Raw genomic sequence first — 19,871 nt, 5'->3', positions numbered from 1 at the left:
CCTACCATACGGACTGAAAGATGGGCAGTAGCATAAACTGAGAGTATATTGGATTGGTGCTTAAGTTCGTAGCGCAAATAAATACTTGGTTGCTATGGAAACATGGATAGCAGAAAAACTTTACCATATGCACCAATTCAATACGCAATATAGGCTTGAATAATACTAATACACTACGAGCTTCATAACACAGAGAAATGTAGCAATAGCTTACAGCACTACTGCCATAATACATAAAATAAAATTAGAGACAGCAAATCTACAGCAAATCTACATACGATGGTGTTAAATAATACAGACTATAAAAACTTCGTTTCAAAGTTGAGCAGCAGAAGTTGTATTAAGTACTAGCAAGCAGACTCGAATAACATTAAAAATCGAATAATTTATTCGAATAAAAGTTCTCGGATACTTTCATCATTCGAATAATGATTCGATTACTCACCGGCAGGTTCTGGCTTCTCGGTTCTCTTATCCAACATCTGACATGACAGCGATAACGACAGCAGCGAAAGCAGTGTATTGTGCAAGCACAGCAGTTTATATATTCTATTATTCCAATCACATGCTGTAGCTATCTGCAACTTCCGATAAAGATGTTCATTCCTGCATTCCACAATTTGACGAGAGAAAGAAAGAGGCGAGAGATGAGACAGAGGGAGACGATCTGGAGCAAGTCTTTATTGCACGTGACTACCGCGAAGTTAGCCGAATGTATAACACTGGTGAGCAATCTGCGTTCTCGAGAATGTCCTTCTCTATACTGCTTCTTTCTGTTCTCATTCTTCATTTCTCGCAGCATCTAACATCTGTGCAAAGTATTCGAATAACTGATCACGATTCGACATATATCTCGAGAACATACAATAATCGAGTAGTAAGTACATACTTCATACTTATAAGTGTCAGTTTTTTCTTAATTTTCTGTGAATAATCTTTTATTAGTACTCATAAGTCAATATACTGGTTACACTCCAGTAAGCCTAATTACTTCCTATTGAACTGTACAAATTACATGTAGTGGGCCATGATTTTTTTTACAATTTATTATCAACAGTAATCTCACTAGACGTTTTGATTTATCTAGAGAAAATCAAAACTCGAGTGGGATTTAATTGACTATTACACGATTAGAAGAAAGTATATAAAGATTAGATGTAACGAAGTACTCCAATACAATAAAATATTAATTGACTTACGAAAATACAACTGTCTTCAAATGTATTATTGTACCATCAGAACATTACAAATATTACGCTAGATGCATGCTAGATGGCAGTAGTGAGCAATGCCTTCTCGTCGAGAAGTTCTCGATCTATTATACACGATGGCAATGTTACTAGTCAAGAAGGCTTTGTTGATTCAGTTTCATTTTTATCAAAATGCAACATTCCACTTCAATTATACGAATCCCAGTAATCAACGTCACTTGACAGATGATTTTCAATAAATCTTAATATTAAACAATCTCTGATACGTGAATATCCATAATATCATATAGCAGAAGCTATAACATAACCTAACTAATATACACAAGTGTTAGAAAAGTTTTAATTAACGACGATGACATAAAAAATAAACATTAATAATTTTAAAAGGACTAATTATTGAATGTACAATTTTCAAATTTGAATGTGGTTGGTGGTTCAATTGATGTTATATTGGACGTGTGCATAATAGAAGTGGAACTCGTTGATTTAGGCCTATATGGTGTATTCAACTTATTCAGGATTTCCGAATGAATAATTTTATAAGGAATAATTATTCAATATACAATTTTCAAATTTGAATGTGGTTGGTGGTTCAATTGATGTTATATTGGACGTGTGCGTAATAGAAGTGGAACTCGTTGATTTAGGCCTATATGGTGTATTCAACTTATTCAGGATTTCTGAATGGTCCTCTTCATTTATTTGTAAATCGGATTTCAGAAGATGCATAGGTATGATCAGTGATTTTTATTAATTCTTGTTCTTGAATGCCAATGCGAGTCATATTTGAAACTGCTGTGCAACGACTGGAGTGGTTTGTAATTATATATATATATATTTTTTTTTGACGTCCAGACCAGAGCAGTTTCAAATGTTAGCAAACAAAAAAAAAACAAATGCTAGGGACGCGATAAAATTGTACGATAAGCAGCCATGATTGGTTGAAATACGTCCTTTCGTACCGTTTTATTGGTCAAAAGTAGTATGACGTAGTAAGAGTGTAATAGTCAATCTAAATTAATTGAAATCCCCTATGCATTTTTAAATAATCAACAGTGTACAATATAACATTTAAATAAATAGTTTCACAAATCTATACTAATAATAAAACTGTAGCCAAAATTTTTCTGGTAATTTTCGATTTTCCAAAAATAATTGATGTTAACATGTATAATTAACCATCCTGAAACCAAAAATCGCTTTTTTGAAATTTTTGCTTGTATGTCTGTCTGTCTGTCTCTCTGTCTGGATGTTTGTTACCTTGTCACGCGATAATGGATGAACCGATTTATATCAAAATTGGAATATAAATTAAGTTCGTTCTAACTTACATTTTAGGCTATATGGCATTCAAAATACTTTATTCAAAAGGGGGGGTTATAAGGGGGCTTGAATTAAATAAATCGAAATATCTCCCTTATTATTAATTTTCATGAAAAATGTTACATAACAAAAGTTTTTTAAAAAATGATTTCCGATAAGTTTTATCCTATGAAAAATTTTGATAGGACTGATACTTAATGAGATAAATGAGTTTTAAAATTAAAATAACGCCATCTAAGGCGCTGCAATTAAATAAAAACAAATGACGTCTACAAGGGGCTTTGGATAACAACAATCGAAAGCTATTAAACATAGCCTACAGAGAATGTTTCTGTGTTTGTATGAAGTAATATCGGAAGCTAAATTAACCGATTTGTATAATTAATTATTATTTCACCATTGGAAAGTGTAGTTTCTCTAAATGGACATAATGCTATAATCTTATTACAGTAACTTCTCAGTGAATCGAGGACAGGTAAGATGAAAATAGCTTCTCATGCAAAGAAAACTTGATAGGCTATTCTATATATTCGTTTTTTGTATTTCTTAAAATAATGTTTGTGAACACATTAATTTTCATCTCAGAGAATTAACGAACAACGAAAGTGTACTGATTTAGTATGCAGTAATATTACGTTAGCTTAGCATTCCATTATTTTATAATTCAAATTTTAACTATGCTCAATTGAATAGTGTTAAAATACATAAAATACGTAAGCAATAAAATCAATGCAAAAAAAAATTGGGTAATGAGCCAAGCAGATTGTGTTGCGCTGTTGTAAAAGTTGTTCCTCCTGAGATTCAAGAGCCCCCACAACAAATAAAAAACTTACTTAATAAAAAACTTACTTATCGGAGTACATCCGTTATGAACACACTTTTTATATATAATATAATATAATATAATATAATATAATATAATGTAACGTAATGTAATATAATATAATATAATATAATAGGCTATAATATAATAATAAATCTGTAACCGAAATTTTTCTGGTAATTTTCGCTTTTCCAAAAATAATTGGAGTTAACATGTATAATTATTCATCCTGAGACCGAAAATCGCTTTTTTGAAAGTTTTGTTTGTATGTCTGGATGTTTGTTACCTTTTCACGTGATAATGGCTGAAAGGATTTCGGATGAAAATTGGAATATAAATTAAGTTCGTTGTAAGTTAGATTTTAGGCTACATGGCATTCAAAATACTTTATTTAAAAGGGGGTTATAAGGGGGCCTGAATTAAATAAACCGAAATATCTCGCTTATTATTGATTTTTGTGAAAAATGTTATATAACAAAAGTTTCTTTAAAAATGATTTCCGATACGTTTCATTCCAAGCAAAATTTTGATGGGACCAAATTGCACCAAAAAAGGATGTTCTCTGAACCAAATGATCATATTTTAATTATCTGCATGTAATAACAATTAAGAAATATGTTAAAGGAATTATCATTGCACTAAACGACTGGTCTCTCGACCAAAATGATCGCATTTCAATTATTTAAATACAATTTAAATTAAGTGACATATTAAACGATTTTTCCTTCTATCAAACACGAATGTTCCCTGGACCAGATGTCTTATTTTAATTATGTAATTACTTTATATTTATTTCTAACAAGTGCAGTGGAGCGCACGGGTACAGCTAATTTTAACAATAATTTAGTTACTATTATCTATTTTGAGTGATGAGTTAATAATTTTTAGTACTGGTATTCAGTATCTATTCTGATATAGAAAATACTATAAGTAATGAAAGTAACACTCAACAGTGAAGCAGAATTCAATATTATTCAGCAAATCTCTTAGCTTCCTCACCTTACGAGTGCTAATAAAATGTCTTATTCTGATTTGTTAATACAATATGCAAAAGCTTTCGGTAAAAATATAACTGTAAAACAGTTGAAGAGGAAAATAAATAACATGAAAAATGAGGTTAAGAAAAGAAGTGACAGAATGGCTAGCAGTACCGGAAAGGATACAATTTCAACCTTTGAAAAAGTTCTACTGAATATGTTGACTTCAGGTCAAAAATCTTGCTGCAGTAAGGTTGCAGGGGCATTGTATGTTGGCGTCTTTGTTTCCAACTTTCAATTGATGTACTCATCCCCATGTTCAGACGGCCTCATTATTTTAAAACAATTGCAGTAAAGTCACAGCACAATAGCACAAGCCACAAAGAAAGTTGTACAAAAGAAGCATGCAAATTTGCACATTACGCAGCCTTGGGAGATGAACAGGTGCATCCAGTGACAAGCACTAGATTCTTTACTTGATATGGTTGAGGTGTGGGACTGCTAACTGTAAATTTTAAGTTTCGAGAGTAAGAAGAAATTATGGACTTCAGAATTTAAACAGAGAGATAGTTACTGCAATCGAATAAAAGAAGAGAACTTGAATGGATCAGCAATGTGGTAACGCTGGACTCTATAAGATGTGTTAAGAACAAGGCGAACATCAAGTAGGGAAGGAAAGTAAATGTGGTTGAAAGGCAAAGATGACGACAGTAAGCAAATGAAGGCCATAAGATGAAAGCAGGATGAAGGAAATAGAAGAGATCTGCTGTTCTACATCAGTTCGAGAGAAATGAAGCAGCAGCAGCAGCATTAGTGGAAGTAGTAGTAGCAGTGATGATATTACTATTAGTGGCACCCATATTTTTTAAAAATATCTTAAGCCAATTCAGTAAATAATATACTTAGCCATTCATATGAACAACAATGAAGTTAGAGATAGATGACACATTACATATAATCCTAAAAAACCATAACTTTTAATCAAGCTATAAAAGAATGGCTGAAATGTAAACTAGTACATTACACTCACCTTTCAGTGGACAGCTCATTCTGCTCTGCTGTTACTGCTAGCTTCAGCCCCCACTCCTCTGTGCCCAAGTTACACGGCTCTTCCTGGAAAGGAGAGTAAATGTAATGAAAAATTGGCGGAATTTGAGCTCAACAACTAATATATTGGTTTGCTATGCTGGAGACTTGAATTTATATCCTACTGATTCCAAGCACAAATTTCAGGACGACAATTCACCACCATTTTATTCCTCTGTCACTAATTTAGTGGAATCGACCTAAACCAGTTTAAAGATTTCAAAGCGTTACTACAAATTTTAACATTACATAATGGTCTGAAGTAATTAAATTTCTGGCTGTTTGGAAGTAACCGGAAGTTTAAACTTTTTATTATCCCAGCAAACATATTCACATCCTGTTACAGGTTTCAAGTTTCCAACATGAAATCGATCCTATGGTGCCCCTTACATTATATTATATGTTTGGAACAGAATTTCATTTTGCTATGGATATATATAGATTTTTCTATCAGAATATTTGTATATCAGGATATCCGTAGGAGTTTTTCTAGTGGTCAAAAACTCGTCTTTGTCTCAGTTTTTGCAGTCGTTAATACTGCACAGTTGGTATCTTTTGTTCACTTTGTTAATTTCAAACTTCACGGATGCTGAAGCTTCTAGAATAGATTGTACTGGTGAGGCTGATTTCTCCATTGTTAGTTCATTCCCGTAAAATGAGTTAGTTTGTGGAGTTTAATAGGACATGTGAGCTACTATTGTGCCGTTTATATTTCGGCACGTCAGTTTCTCTTTTCCATTTCTTTCCTTTTCTTCTATCCTTATGCCTTTCTCTGTTTGTTCTAGTTCTTCTTACTCTTCATAGATGGCTTACCTTCTCTCATCTTTCTATTTCTTCCGTTTTCTCTGGGTCTGTTCCTATAACCTGTGATGAGTTGAAACCTGGGGAGCAGTTATTATTTTATAATAACGTTTGCTAATTGGATAAGATCGAGGGAGCAGTAAATATTTCATAATAGCGCTATCTGATTGGTTAAGATAGAGACGCCAAGTTTCATTTTGATTGTAGCGTCAGTCTGGTGGATGGACTCATTCAGGTTGGATGTGTGCCGGCAGTTGAGGATGTGTGTTGTGACAGGCACGAGCTCCTATGTAGGCCGGGGATCGAACTGGGTTCGATAAGCCTACTAGAAGCGGCAATGTCCACAGTGTTGTGGGAACCTGCGAGTGTATCGCAGAAGATATTCGTGTGGAATATAGCGGCGAGTTTTGGGATGTACTTACTATCTTGAACTGCATTCATTTTCCTGACTGACTAGCGTGCAGTCAACTCTGGTTAAATACTGGTCGGTATTTTTATATCAGATGATCGTTTCTCTAGCTGTGATATAACTAAAAGCCTACCACAACCTACTAGCAGTTCAGTGAGTTGGTTTTGGCTTATGTTTTACTTAGTTATTGCAGTAGAACGAATTATAGAATATGAAATTCACTATGAAGGCACCCATTGTTGTGTGACGTTTGAGGGGTGGCCAATTTGTATGTTACGGCTATGTGTGTGCTGAGTGATGGTTATGTCAAGGTTGTATGACAAGATGGATGCCAGCGTGGGGAAGTACCTACCTATGTAAGGTAATTAACTGGATTTGGTTTACGTTACTCTGTGAAGAAGATATTTTCTGTGCTACGAATTTATTTTGGGTTGTTTATTCAAATAAATACTTGTGTTTAACATAGGGAGTGTGTGTTGTTGTCACTTGATTACCTCGACACGCAGATTACCATCCTGATCATAACGATTCATGGCAGGGTTATTTTATTATTTAATTGTCTTGTATTCCAACCAGCAAGACTAGATAGTAAGGCCGAGAGCGCCTCACTATGGCTATTTATCTAAACTTCTTAAAAAATAAAACAATGCCATAAGCTAAATGCTAACACGATCTAAACACGTCGTCACACTTAAATGAGGTACAAAAATGCATTCACAACCAGGTGATTCGTAAAAAATGAACAATTATTAGACTCTAGATAGTGTTTAAAAAGAGACCATAAAGTAAAGACCACCAGGTACAAATTATTTGGCGATTTGAAGGACAATAATATCCTATAAAACATTGGGATATAAAAGGTCTAAAATGTAAAGTTTAAGTAAAACAAATATAAAATAAAACTAACCTCAAGATGTAGAGAGTAAGAAGCAAGGGATCAAGAATATCTAAATCACCATGTCAAGTCCTGTTCTTGATTTAAATATAAAAGCTACATTTCCACAATTAAAATTACTTCCAAGAATGTCACGTAGTGTAGGCCAAACAGTCACTAAACACGATCATATTTTCTACAATGTGTAGAATATGTTCAAACGTAAGTGCCACATGGTATACATCTCACTCCGGTTGAGGCTCGCCAGATAGGAGATGACCAATCCTGAATTGGGTAAGTAAAACTTCATGTTGTGACATACTTGGGTACGAATCCCCAACTCGAACAGAATTCTTTATACTTCGCAATTTAATTCCCTCTTCTGCAGACCATTCTTCTTCTCACAGTCACCAAAGTATCCCTGCATGTCTTGACAATATACCTCGAAGTCATTCATAGCTGCCACATTACCAGTTATCCCAATACAATCCCGAATCCACACTACTCCGATCTCAGAATCAGAGATTACGAGTGTGTGGAAAAGTTCCTGGATTCTAAGCTCAAGTGGATCATCAGAATGGAAAGCTGAAGACTGAATGGTGCTTAGAGTCAGAGCAGATAAGCAATCTGACCTGAGGATATCTAATTAAAAACAATAACGCTCTGTAAAAATCATGAAGTAGAGCAGAAAAAACACTGGCATATAGCTTAGCTTCTAGTTATGTATCTGTTCATTTGCAATGAGGGATAAACTAACAGAATCATTTATCCAGGATCCATCAGTAAACACTACAGAATAATTTGGAAACCGTGATAAAAGTTCACTAAAACGAATCTATAAACAAAAACTGGTGTAAAATTCTTAAAACGCTGACTCAGACTTACATCAAACATGGGACGTCGCATAATCCACGGTGAAGTGGTGGTGCATACCAGTGTGCGAACTGATGGTAAGTGAATGTTAAGCTCAGAGAGCAGTTCACGAAACTGGACACCAGCTGGATGATATCTATGTGGACTCTTATTGTAAAAGTGCTTCTAGGAAGTCCAAATTTGTTGTGCGAAACATTGGCACCATAATATAACTTTTACGAACCCTTATTCTTTTAATTTGAGAAAAAAAAATTTCGGCCTCTTTTGATATGCCCTAATGTACATTCCTAATAGGCCTGACAAATACCAGTTGAAAATAAATGTATATGAACGATGCAAGGAATCACTATCTATAAAATGCAAGTAAAAACAGCTATGGACATATACTTCCAAGAGAAGAACAGACTCTACCTAAGCCTACTAAAGCAGTTTTCCAACTTTCCGGGAGAGTGTGGAAAACCAAGACTGGTTTGGATCTATCCCTTTAGCTCACAAGCTAAAGGAAAAAGGATTAACTTATGTAGGCACAATAAAAAAACTAATAAAAAAATATAATTATCGAAAGAATTCTTGCCAAAAAAATAAAGGGCACCAGGCTTGTTTGTAATGGCATTACTAAGAATCTAACACTGTTGTCTATTGTGAGACTAAGTCGAGCCAGAATTTTGATTCCCTGCATGCACCGTGCTGAATGTACCAAGGAAATCAAAAAGAGAAGATTACTATGACCTCAAAGAAAAAAAAAAAGCTGGAATAGATGCTTCAGACGAAAAATGTAAGAATTATGGAGTTGATGAAGTTGGAAGAACACGAAGATGGGCAATGGTTATTTTCTACCATGCGCTGGGAAGACATTGACACAAAACAGATGGTCAGATGGATATTAAACATTTCAGGAGGTAAGAATTGTGTCTTAATGTTGCAGATTTGCGTAATAGCCTTATTTATGTCATTTCTTATATTAGCAGAATTCACTGAGCCTTGGTCACAGAACGACCCGCCAGTCACGGCCTCAGCTTATCAGAGCAACCTTTGTAGTAAACCAATTTGCAGATTCTAATTACACCTTTGTTAGGCGCATGGACATTTTATGAAGAAAAATTGTTTTCTTTGCCCAAATACATTTTTTGTGTACATTATATATTTAATTTTGTTTAAAAAAAGTTTGAAAACAACGTCTTAGTTATCATAGAAAATCAAGGTACATAAATAGGTAAGTAAACCTGCAGTTGTTTGTTGAATACTTCACGATGTACAAGTATTTCGTAACGTTTAATTTACATTTTATAATTGAAATTATATTTTGCAAAATTGTTTGTTAATACTATTCGGTAAAATGTAATTGTTTTCTAATAGAATCTGTCTGACTGCAAGATTGTAATATTGTTAAAAAAATCCATGCCTGTATTTAAGGTTAAGGGGACACTCAACTTAAAAATTGGAGAAAAAGTGTCATAGAAATGAAAAATTAAATTTCTACACTAATTTACGTGACAGAACTAAATCAATAAGCAGAATTCTTCCCCTACTCATTGAGAAGTCACAGTCAAATGCACAAAGTCAAAAAATAAAAAATGATAATTAAAAGTGATATTTCAATTAATGATTGATTAAAAATTGAAATTTTTTTTTATTTTGAAAAGTATTGGATCTAATGAGCTGAGATTTTGCATGTTACTTTCCATGTGTATATTAAACTTTTTCTCCAAATTTAGAAAAGATTGGTTGTTAAAACGTTATGTTTTATTTAACGACGCTCGCAACTGCAGAGGTTATATCAGCGTCGCCGGATGTGCCGGAATTTTGTCCCGCAGGAGTTCTTTTACATGCCAGTAAATCTACTGACATGAGCCTGTCACATTTAAGCACACTTAAATGCCATCGACCTGGCCCAGGATCGATCAAATAGGAAAAAAGTTCCAAAATATAGTTGAGTGGCCCCCTTAAATGGCTCTCTCATATGGCAACAAGCACTGTGGAAGAGCTGCATAGAGATGGTGTCAGGGACGAAAAGGACACAATTTAAGACTTGCAAGAAGAGAAGCTAGTACACAATAAAGCTCCACTCACCTCAGCTTCATACTTCACAAAGGCGAAATTAATTGGCAGCTGATTATCATCTAATGTCAGCTCTGATGCAAGATAATATCTCTGGTCCACGCATTCCTTCTTTACCTGAATTGAATACAGATTTAATAAATTCACTTCTTAGAGAACACAATATCAATTTACAATTACTGTTTTAAACATGATTCAAGAGTAAAGGTCCATTCACAATGAGAATTAAACATAACCGTAACATGAACACAGAAGTTTGCGGCCAGGTTATCAAATGGGATCATTCACAATGATTCACATAAGCATTGACATAAACATTAACGTAAGACGTTAACATGAAAGTTTAAACTCCAAACTTTCATGCTTATGCTTACGTGATTTGCAAACAGAACACAGTCGTGGAGCGCTGAAGTATACGACAGAATGTGAGGAAATGGCGTCGTTGTTATGTTTCCATGGTTACCAAGTATCTTTGTGGTTATGTTTATGTTCCCATCGTGAATGCTCTTGATTTTACCGTAATGTTTACATTTTTAAGTTTACGCTTACGTTATGTTTAATTTTCATTGTGTAACAGCATGCACTATGATTCTGCATACAAATGCTTGGCTATGTGCAGCATAGGCAAGAAATTACGGGAAAAAAATCAAAGAAGACAGGAAGGAAAAATTGGCATACAAGGCCTGAAGTGTGTGTGCGCATGCCGAGATCTGGATTCATTATGCTCCACTTCAGTTCTTCAAAATTTGATATTTGAAACATTACAATTCAAGCGACCATATTGACAATGGTATAAGGAATGTTCAGTTTCAGCAGCAGCTGGCTTATGTGCTCACCAACACTGATATATCCACAAAGTAAAACCGAAACTACATCTGCTACCCGGTCGAGGTGGGTTCCTCCAAGTTGGTGACCGGGGGATGCAATGGTGGCCCTCGTGCTCTTCTTTTCGATCATTTTTCGTGTTATCACCAACCAAATCTTTTCGCTCTCTCGTCTTTTTGATCACTCTATTTCTCTCCGCCGGCCGCCATTGCATGCGGAACGCCCACCACATCTTCACAGCCATATTCACCTCTCCATCCCCGCTGTTAGTTTTCGCCACGTCCGCCACCACGACGGGATTTGTTAATGCCTGGTGAGGCTACATTATTCTTCCTCTTCTAGTTCATTATATTCATTATTAGATTAAGGTTCTTAGGTTTATAACTCCCGTCTCACCAGCGGGGATCTTTACTATCTCCGTGGTCCTGTCCCACGGTTTCGAGCGCGACTTCCAACTTGTGTGGCCCGACAGGGCGCCCAGCAACGAAGCAATAGTGGACCCTTCATACTGCCCCTATATGCAAGTTTAGGTGCCGAACCCGGACCAGAGGTCAAGTACACTCACGTAGAGCCCCCCCAGGGGGCCCGGGGCGATTTAGGCGTCCCGGTGACCGACTCCGCTCGCCGGGACGGATATGTCGCTCCGACGTGTTACCGCTGACTGATGGGTGTCGCAGTGTAATCAACCACAAGTCCCCTGAAGCTGCGTGCGCTCTCGGATTGCTCCGGCTTTGGGAGGGTAGGTCGGAGTTAGCCGCAGTAGTCTGGCGGTTGTGTTCAGTGTAGAGTGGGGAGCCACGGGCGGTTATTCCCGTGGTAGGGGCATAAAACTGCGACACGCCTCTGGTGCAGAACTTGCCGTTAGGTATGTAATGACCAGTTTGCAGGGTAACTTGCGTGAAGTGGGTTGCTTGGGATCGGGCTGTGGGGGGGTCCCCACGGCCGGCACAGACGGCGAAGAATATCTTGGTGTCTTTTTCTTTCGCCCCCCCCGGTGGCAGGCTGACGCCGACGGTTCCGTAGGGGGGGCCAGTTCAAAATGTCCTCGCGCTCTCCTCCTCCCTCTTCATTACCGAAGAAATAAAAAGTTCAATTGAATGACGACATGGATTTGGACCCGGATAAAATTACAGTGAAAATGCCGCCTCCGAGATTTGTGAGTCTAACTATTGACGGGAATGAAAAGACGATGAAAAATGTCAGTCCCTTCTATATTAAACGCGCTCTCGACGCAATGATTGGTAAGGTTAGAAATGCTACTCGCCTTCGAAATGGAAGTCTTCTGGTTGAAACTTTAAGTCCTAAGCAAAGTGAGACCCTTCTGAAAGCAAAGTTACTTGGTTCTTATCCCATTAAAGTTGAGCGTCACTCTTCTCTCAACACCACGAGAGGAGTGATTACTACGAGCTCATTAGAAGGTCTGTCCGATGAAGAAATCCAACTGGAGCTGGCGGAGCAGTCTGTTTCCAAGGCCTACCGTCTTTTAGGTAAGCGGGATGGACAGACTGTTCCACTTCGGACCATATTCTTGACCTTCGAAGTCTCATCTCTCCCGGAGTTCATTCTCATAGGCTACGAGCGTGTCCCTGTTCGTGCATATGTACCGAATCCTATGCGTGCTTCCGGTGCCAGCGATTCGGTCATACACAACAGAGATGTACAAATAACATCGTGTGTGCAAAGTGCGGTGAGGGCGATCATGGGGATTCCCCGTGTCCTCACAGTGTGCACTGTGTAAATTGCAATGGGGACCACGCTTCTAGTTCTAAAGAATGTCCGAGATACATAGAAGAGAAGGATATCCAAGAACTTCGTGTCAGAGATAACATAACATTTTTCGAAGCACGTAAGCGGTATTATGACGACTAGAAGAAAACGTCGACCACAACATATGCGTCAGTAGTCCATAAAGGTCTTAAGGGATGTGATGCCTCCACGCAAACGCCACCTCTGGACGACACCCGTCAGAGAGTAGAAATATCTACTCAAACTTATGTCGATGCTGCCACTCAAACAGCAGAGCCTGATGATGATAGCTGTGGGCTTACTATCAGACCATACAGTCCAAAGACCAGTGTACCGACGACAAAATCTACCGGTTCCACGGCGGAGAGAAAACCACGTCGTCGAAGTCCCTGATCAGACGAGACGCCCCGCTCTCGCTCCAGGTCGGGAGAACGAAGGTCAGAAAGTGAATCCCCACAGCAGCGAAATAAGCAGTCGAGACAATGCAGCTCTGGTGATAAGAAAAAGAGAAAATCTCCCGTGAAACCACCATGATCTAAAAATTTTTGATGCGTAACGACATAATTCAGTGGAATGTGAATGGAGTTCGCAGCCGATATGCAGAATTACAGCAGCTAATCTATGATGAAGAACCCGCTATTCTATGTCTCCAAGAGACACACCTTCGGCCTGAACATTCCCTATCCATTCGTGGTTACAGGGTTCACCGGCACGATCACCTGGCTGGAGTCAGGGCCAATGGAGGATGTGCTATCTTGGTGAAAAATAGTATCATGTCCTCTCCAATTAACATTCAAAGCACCATTCAGAATATAGTAATCCGAATACACCTGCCTACCATAGAATTTACAATAGCTTGCGTATATCTACCACCCGACTTCGAATTAACGATACGTGAATTACAGTTTTTAGTAGATCAGCTCCCCGCCCCATTTCTCTTGGTGGGAGATTTTAATGCCTCCCATCACCGCTGGGGTTCGATGAATGACAATGACAGAGGGCATGTAATAGTGGAGATTTGTAATCGTCTTAATCTCATTACTCTTAATACAGGAGCAGCCACACATCTTTCTCTCGCCCACGGCACCTACTCCATGATAGATCTGTCCATTTGTAGCCCAGTTCTGTCGGCGCACATGGAGTGGTCAGTCATGGATGATCTCCATGGAAGTGACCATTTTCCTATCCGACTTCGTCTCTCTGTATCATGTCCCACGGAGTCGCGCTGGCCTAACTGGGTTATAAAAAAGGCGGATTGGACTGGATTTGCCGAGTCCCTTTCGTTTAATGACAATGAAAATGACGATGTCGACTTAATCATAGAGCACTTCTGTACAAATATCATACGGGCAGCAGAACTACATGTACCTCGTTCCTCATCAACACAAAGACGTGTCCCTGTACCTTGGTGGACAGAGGGGTGTAGAGACGCTATCCTGGCCCGTAAACGAGCTCTATGACTCTTTCAGAGGCATCCAACGGAAGAGAACTTCATCCAATTCAAACGCTTCCGTGCCAAAGCTCGCCGCACCATTTGCGAAGCTAAGAAGGTGTCCTGGACGAAATATGTCTCTTCACTGAAAAAGAATGTCCCAGCCACAACCGTATGGGGAAAAGTCCGTAGGATAATGGGAAGACGTAATTCTGCTATTCCGGGTCTAGTACATAATGGCAATATGATAACCAATCATTTGGATATGGCTGAGCTCCTTGTTACATCATTCATGCATATCAGTAGCTCAGTCCACTATGAACCTAGATTTTTAAGAATTAAAGAGGCTGCAGAACGAAATGACATCTCGTTTATATCTGATAACACAGAAAACTATAATACTCCGTTCACGTTACAGGAATTACAGTCAGCACTAGACAAATCCCCTGACACATCTCCTGGCCCAGATAATATTCATAATCAAATGCTCCGAAATTTACCACCAGCTGGGAAGATATATGTTCTCTCTTTATATAATAGAATCTGGACAGAAAAATCCTTTCCATCTCAATGGCATAAAGCCATTGTAGTTCCTGTGCAGAAACCAGGAAAGGACCCATCCCTACCTAATAGTTACAGGCCTATCTGTCTCACCAGCTGCGTGTGTAAAGTTATGGAGAGAATGGTTAGTAATCGCCTAATGTGGTTCCTGGAATCAGAAAACCTCTTGTCTAAGATCCAGTGTGGTTTTCGTAAGCGCCGATCAACCGCAGATCACCTTGTTCGGCTGGAAGGAGCCATTAGAGACGCCTTCCTCAAGAAGGAGCACTTGGTAGCAATCTTCTTTGATCTTGAGAAAGCTTACGACACAACATGGCATTATGGGATCCTACGCACTATCCACAACTGGGGTCTAAGGGGAAGTCTACCTACTTTTCTGGCCAATTTTTTGGCAGAGAGGTATTTCCGTGTACGAATAGGTACCACACTTTCCAGTGAACATTTACAGGAAAATGGCGTTCCGCAGGGGTCTGTACTGAGTGTTCTTTTGTTCTCCATTGCGATTAATGGTATAGCTGCTAACATAAGTCCTCACGTAACACCTCTTCTTTATGTTGACGACTTTAGTTTGTATTACAGCTCACGATATCTCCCATCCATTGGGAGACAACTGCAGCTAGCCATCAACACTTTGTCTGAATGGGCTATATGCAATGGGTTCAAATTCTCTACTGCAAAGACGCAATGCATCCACTTTGTTAACTCCCGAGGACTTCACCCACACCCGGAGTTACGTCTCAACGGAGTAGAGTTACACTATACAGACACTGCAAAATTTCTGGGCTTAATATTTGATTCTAAATTAAGTTGGGAGGCACACATACGGGATTTAAGGCGGCGCTGTGAAAAATCTTTGAATATCTTACGCATTCTGTCAGGGGTACATTGGGGTGCAGACCGCAAAACTCTTTTACGTATCTATCGTGCTGTTGTACGCTCAAAATTGGATTATGGTAGTTTTATTTATGGCTCGGCAAATAAGTCGAAACTGAAAATGTTAGATCCCATCCATCATCAGGGTGTAAGGCTTGCAACAGGGGCTTTCCGAACGAGTCGGATAGAGAGCCTCTACTGCGAGTCTGGGGAACCATCACTGTATCAGAGACGTAATATGTTGTTGTGTTCCTATGGGGTAAAGCTCCGAGCCCAACCTGAGCACAACACATACAAACATTTTCATTCCATGGCTTTAGATTTCCGATACAGACGGGATCCACGGCGACCTCGTCCAGCTGGCGTCCGTTTCCGGGAGGGACTCTCAGAGCTGGACATTAGGCTGCCGAATATAAAGGTAATAGAATACCCGCCTACACCACCATGGATTATGAATCGTCCAAAATTCGACTTAAGTTTGAGCCAGTCTCTTAAGAATTTTACACCCAATTTTATTTATAGACAACGCTTTTACGAAATTTTATCTCAGCTTCCTTATAATAGTATAATTTATACTGACGGATCCCGGGTGAATGATCGTGTGGGTTGCTCCTTCGTTGTCGACGGGCAGGTTCATAAATATAAACTGAGTTTGTATACCAGTGTTTTTACTGCCGAACTTTATGCTATTTACAGAGCTTTGTTATTTTTAATTCGACAACCTCGGGGTAGATTTCTAATCTGCTCCGACTCTTTGAATGCAATCCAGTCTCTGCAATCATATTATTGCGATGATTCTCTCATTGTACAAACCCAGGTTCTCCTCCACTCACTCCTATCGTCGGGCTCCGATGTTGGAGTGGTGTGGATCCCAGGCCATGTTGGAATTCCTGGTAATGAGACAGCAGACGCTGGAGCCAGAGACGCTGCTCTTAATGGCACACTGGTATACTGGCGAGAGAGGTGGCAAGATGTAGTGACTTACATAAGGAACTGTATTCGGAGAGATTGGGAAGAAAAATGGTCTGCACAAGCGAGTAACAAACTACGACCAATTAAAAATACAGTTCGAGAATGGGATTCGTCATCAAGAGCGTCACGGCGAGATGAAGTTATACTTACTCGCTTGAGGATTGGTCACTGTCGTTTGACACATGGTCACCTATTGTCTGGCGAACCTCCACCGGAATGTGACACTTGTCATGCCCTTCTTACGGTGGAACATTTTTTACTCCACTGTCGCAAATATGATTTGCCTCGACGCCAGTATGCAATACGTCCAACGTTACGTGACGCTCTTGGCAATGATTTTAATTGTGTCAACGCAGTGTTGAGGTATTTACGTAACACGGAACTCGACAAGGTGATCTAAGTTTTAATGTCCTTTTAGCCCATTGTTATCTCTTCTCGAGACCCTTTACATCTGGAGATTATTTTAGTTACATTTCTTTTAATACACCTTATTACTCGGACCTTATACATCCGATTTTTAATGATTGTTGTTATAAAACATTGCCACATATTTCTTGTAGCAGTGTTTGTTTTATATTTTATGATTGTCTCACATTGTCTTGGGACTACTACGTGTTCGTTTTAATGTTATTTTATATCAGGAGTCACCTTGTCCGTCCAATATTAGTGTGTTTTAATGTGTCAAAGTTTTTAGTCAGTGTGAATTTTTAGTTATACAATAATGTAATTTCACCACACAAAAAGAAAAACAATAGGCATGGGTGCAAATAGCCATTGATGCTGACGCGCCCTTCAAATTTCACTATCTATCTATCTATCTACATCTGCTACACAATGAGTATTCAACAGATAGTTACTTAAAAAGATATTTCAGTTTAAAAGCCATATATTTCAAATGCGAAAATAAAAAACAATATTTACATGTATTTTTAAGTATATTGAATAAATTAAACAGTCTGTGCTTATCTAGTATTACATTTATAGCATTAACGTTTTCAGTACGTGTGTACCATTTTCAAATGCAAATGCCTGTTACATTTAAATAGGTCTGCTTGACTGTGGAGTTGGAACATTCATGAACATCATTGATGCTGTTGGTAAATTACATAAAAACACAACTTAAAGATAAAATAGATAAAATACATATGTTAACAATGGTTCACGTGATCACTTCGATGACATGTTGTTAGAGTAGTCTTTTCTTAATTTGGATCATCGTGCTTATCGGAAACTTCATACATAATGAAATTAATATTTACATGGATTTAAAAGAAACACAGAGTAAAGCTTATTGTAGGCTAGACGACACTTTTATTCAAGAGCCCGAATCAAGTAGGAGAAATGTACACCGATCTGCAAAAAAAAATAAATAAATAAATAAAACAATCACTTGGAAAATTAAAATAAAATTAAGTTTCAAGCTCAATTATAAAGCTGATCGTTTTGGCAACAATGTGGAATTTAATTTATATGCTTTTGTAATTTTTTTATACCAAGCATAACACAGTTAACACTAACTTTACACAATTTTTTAGGAAATACACGTAAGCGTTCTGCAATCCCTTACTTGAACCAAATTTTACACCACCATTACAGTTTACTAAACTTAACTAAAGGGAAAGCTATGGTCTACCAAAATTACAGAATTCATATCTCACGTGAAACATATGCAGACACCTCTGGTCCTAATTACAGCGCCATTCGACATTCACGGCATGGATGTTCTTTTGTGGAATACTAACCCATTCCTCCTGGAGTGCTGCATGCAGTTGAAGTAGTTCTCTGGAGCACGAACCCGACATCGGATGCGCCTACGCAACATAACTCATTCGTGTTCAATGAAGTTTAGGTCAGGGCTGCGTGCTGGCCAAGCCAAGATACTCTGATACGCAGCGTGCATTATTATGCATAAAAATGAACTCGCGCCAGTAAGTGGAGCATATGGTACAACATGGAGAGTGAGAATTTCCTCAATGTAATGGTGAGCATTCTGATTTCCATCCTCGGTGAACACCAGTTCCGTACAAGACTCAGAGGAAGTGCCAACCCACACTGTTATGGAACCTCCGCCGAAAGGTGTTCTAAAGAATGTGCACTCTGCGTACTGCTCTTCAGGTCGTCTCCACACCCTCTGCCTATCATCTGGACCTCTCAGTGAGAACCTGGACTCGTTAGAAAACAATATTTTGTTTCAATCGTCCATTCTGAGTGCTGACAAGTGAAGTGAAGTCGGATGATATGATGCTGCATGATCAATTCTGGTCTTTAGCAGGTCAGTGCGATTGTAGGTTGGATCCTCCTAATAGTCTCTGAACATCCTTTCACTCATGCTGACACCCGCACATGCTGCAGTCGATTTCGGACTTCCACTGCAGTTGTTTTCGACTGACATAAATCGGTCATCACAGCTCGAAGTTTTGCATTTTCTGCGTGATCCAGGTCTTCCAGCGTAGCTCTGAGTTTCTCTGAAGCTTTCACAGCTTCTTAAACTGTGCTGCATGGTGCTTGCATGATGGCATAACAGAGGCTCCAGCCACCATCAATTAAGGCGACTGCCCTTGCAACAAATTCAGGGTTTAAAGGCATCTTTTGAGTGAAATTCAGTGGTAAAATTACAGGGTTCAACTGTAAAAATGATGTTATTGAATTAACAAAAAGAAAGAGAATCAATTCACCAATAGAATGTCTAAAAATTTTCGTAATTGCCTGACACGCTATAATCACAGTAGACTCAATAATTTTAAGAAAACCACTGTTGCAAAAGAAAGCGGAGGGAAAACAGTAATATTCAGCAGCGCATGTTCTAGAAAGTTTAAGAACTAAATTCTACATTGCTGCAAAAACGATCAACTTTATAATTACTATGTAACTGAGCTCGAAACTGAATTTAATTTTAATTTTCCAAGCGATGTTTTTTGTTTTTACTGGTCAGTGTATATGTAAAGGACACATACAATATGTGATCTGATGACAAACAAGACAAGTAACTTCAGGCTTAGTTTTCTTCAGTCCGATTAAGATGACTGA

The 19,871-nt window shown here is 38.3% G+C and overlaps 1 protein-coding gene across 6 annotated transcripts in view; it reads right to left on the bottom strand.

Annotated features, from left to right (window-relative positions):
- The window catches only part of LOC138693084 (zinc finger protein 235-like), a 35,886-nt gene that overhangs the window by 8,020 nt on the left and 7,995 nt on the right, over positions 1–19,871 (bottom strand). For 4 of the 6 annotated variants that reach the window (XM_069816679.1, XM_069816684.1, XM_069816678.1 and 1 more), the window contains exons 3-4: positions 10,448–10,552; positions 5,365–5,447 (exon numbers count right to left, since the gene is read on the bottom strand). In XM_069816679.1, the coding sequence (XP_069672780.1) occupies positions 5,365–5,447; positions 10,448–10,552 (188 nt within the window). The remainder of the gene's footprint in view (positions 1–5,364; positions 5,448–10,447; positions 10,553–19,871) is intronic. The other 2 variants (XM_069816682.1, XM_069816681.1) reach the window with 1 other exon arrangement.

Source organism: Periplaneta americana, chromosome 17 (genome assembly GCF_040183065.1).
Source record: "Periplaneta americana isolate PAMFEO1 chromosome 17, P.americana_PAMFEO1_priV1, whole genome shotgun sequence".
NCBI lineage: Eukaryota > Metazoa > Arthropoda > Insecta > Blattodea > Blattidae > Periplaneta > Periplaneta americana.
Note: the sequence above shows the minus strand (reverse complement) of the source record. Positions and strands in the feature narration are given on the sequence as shown.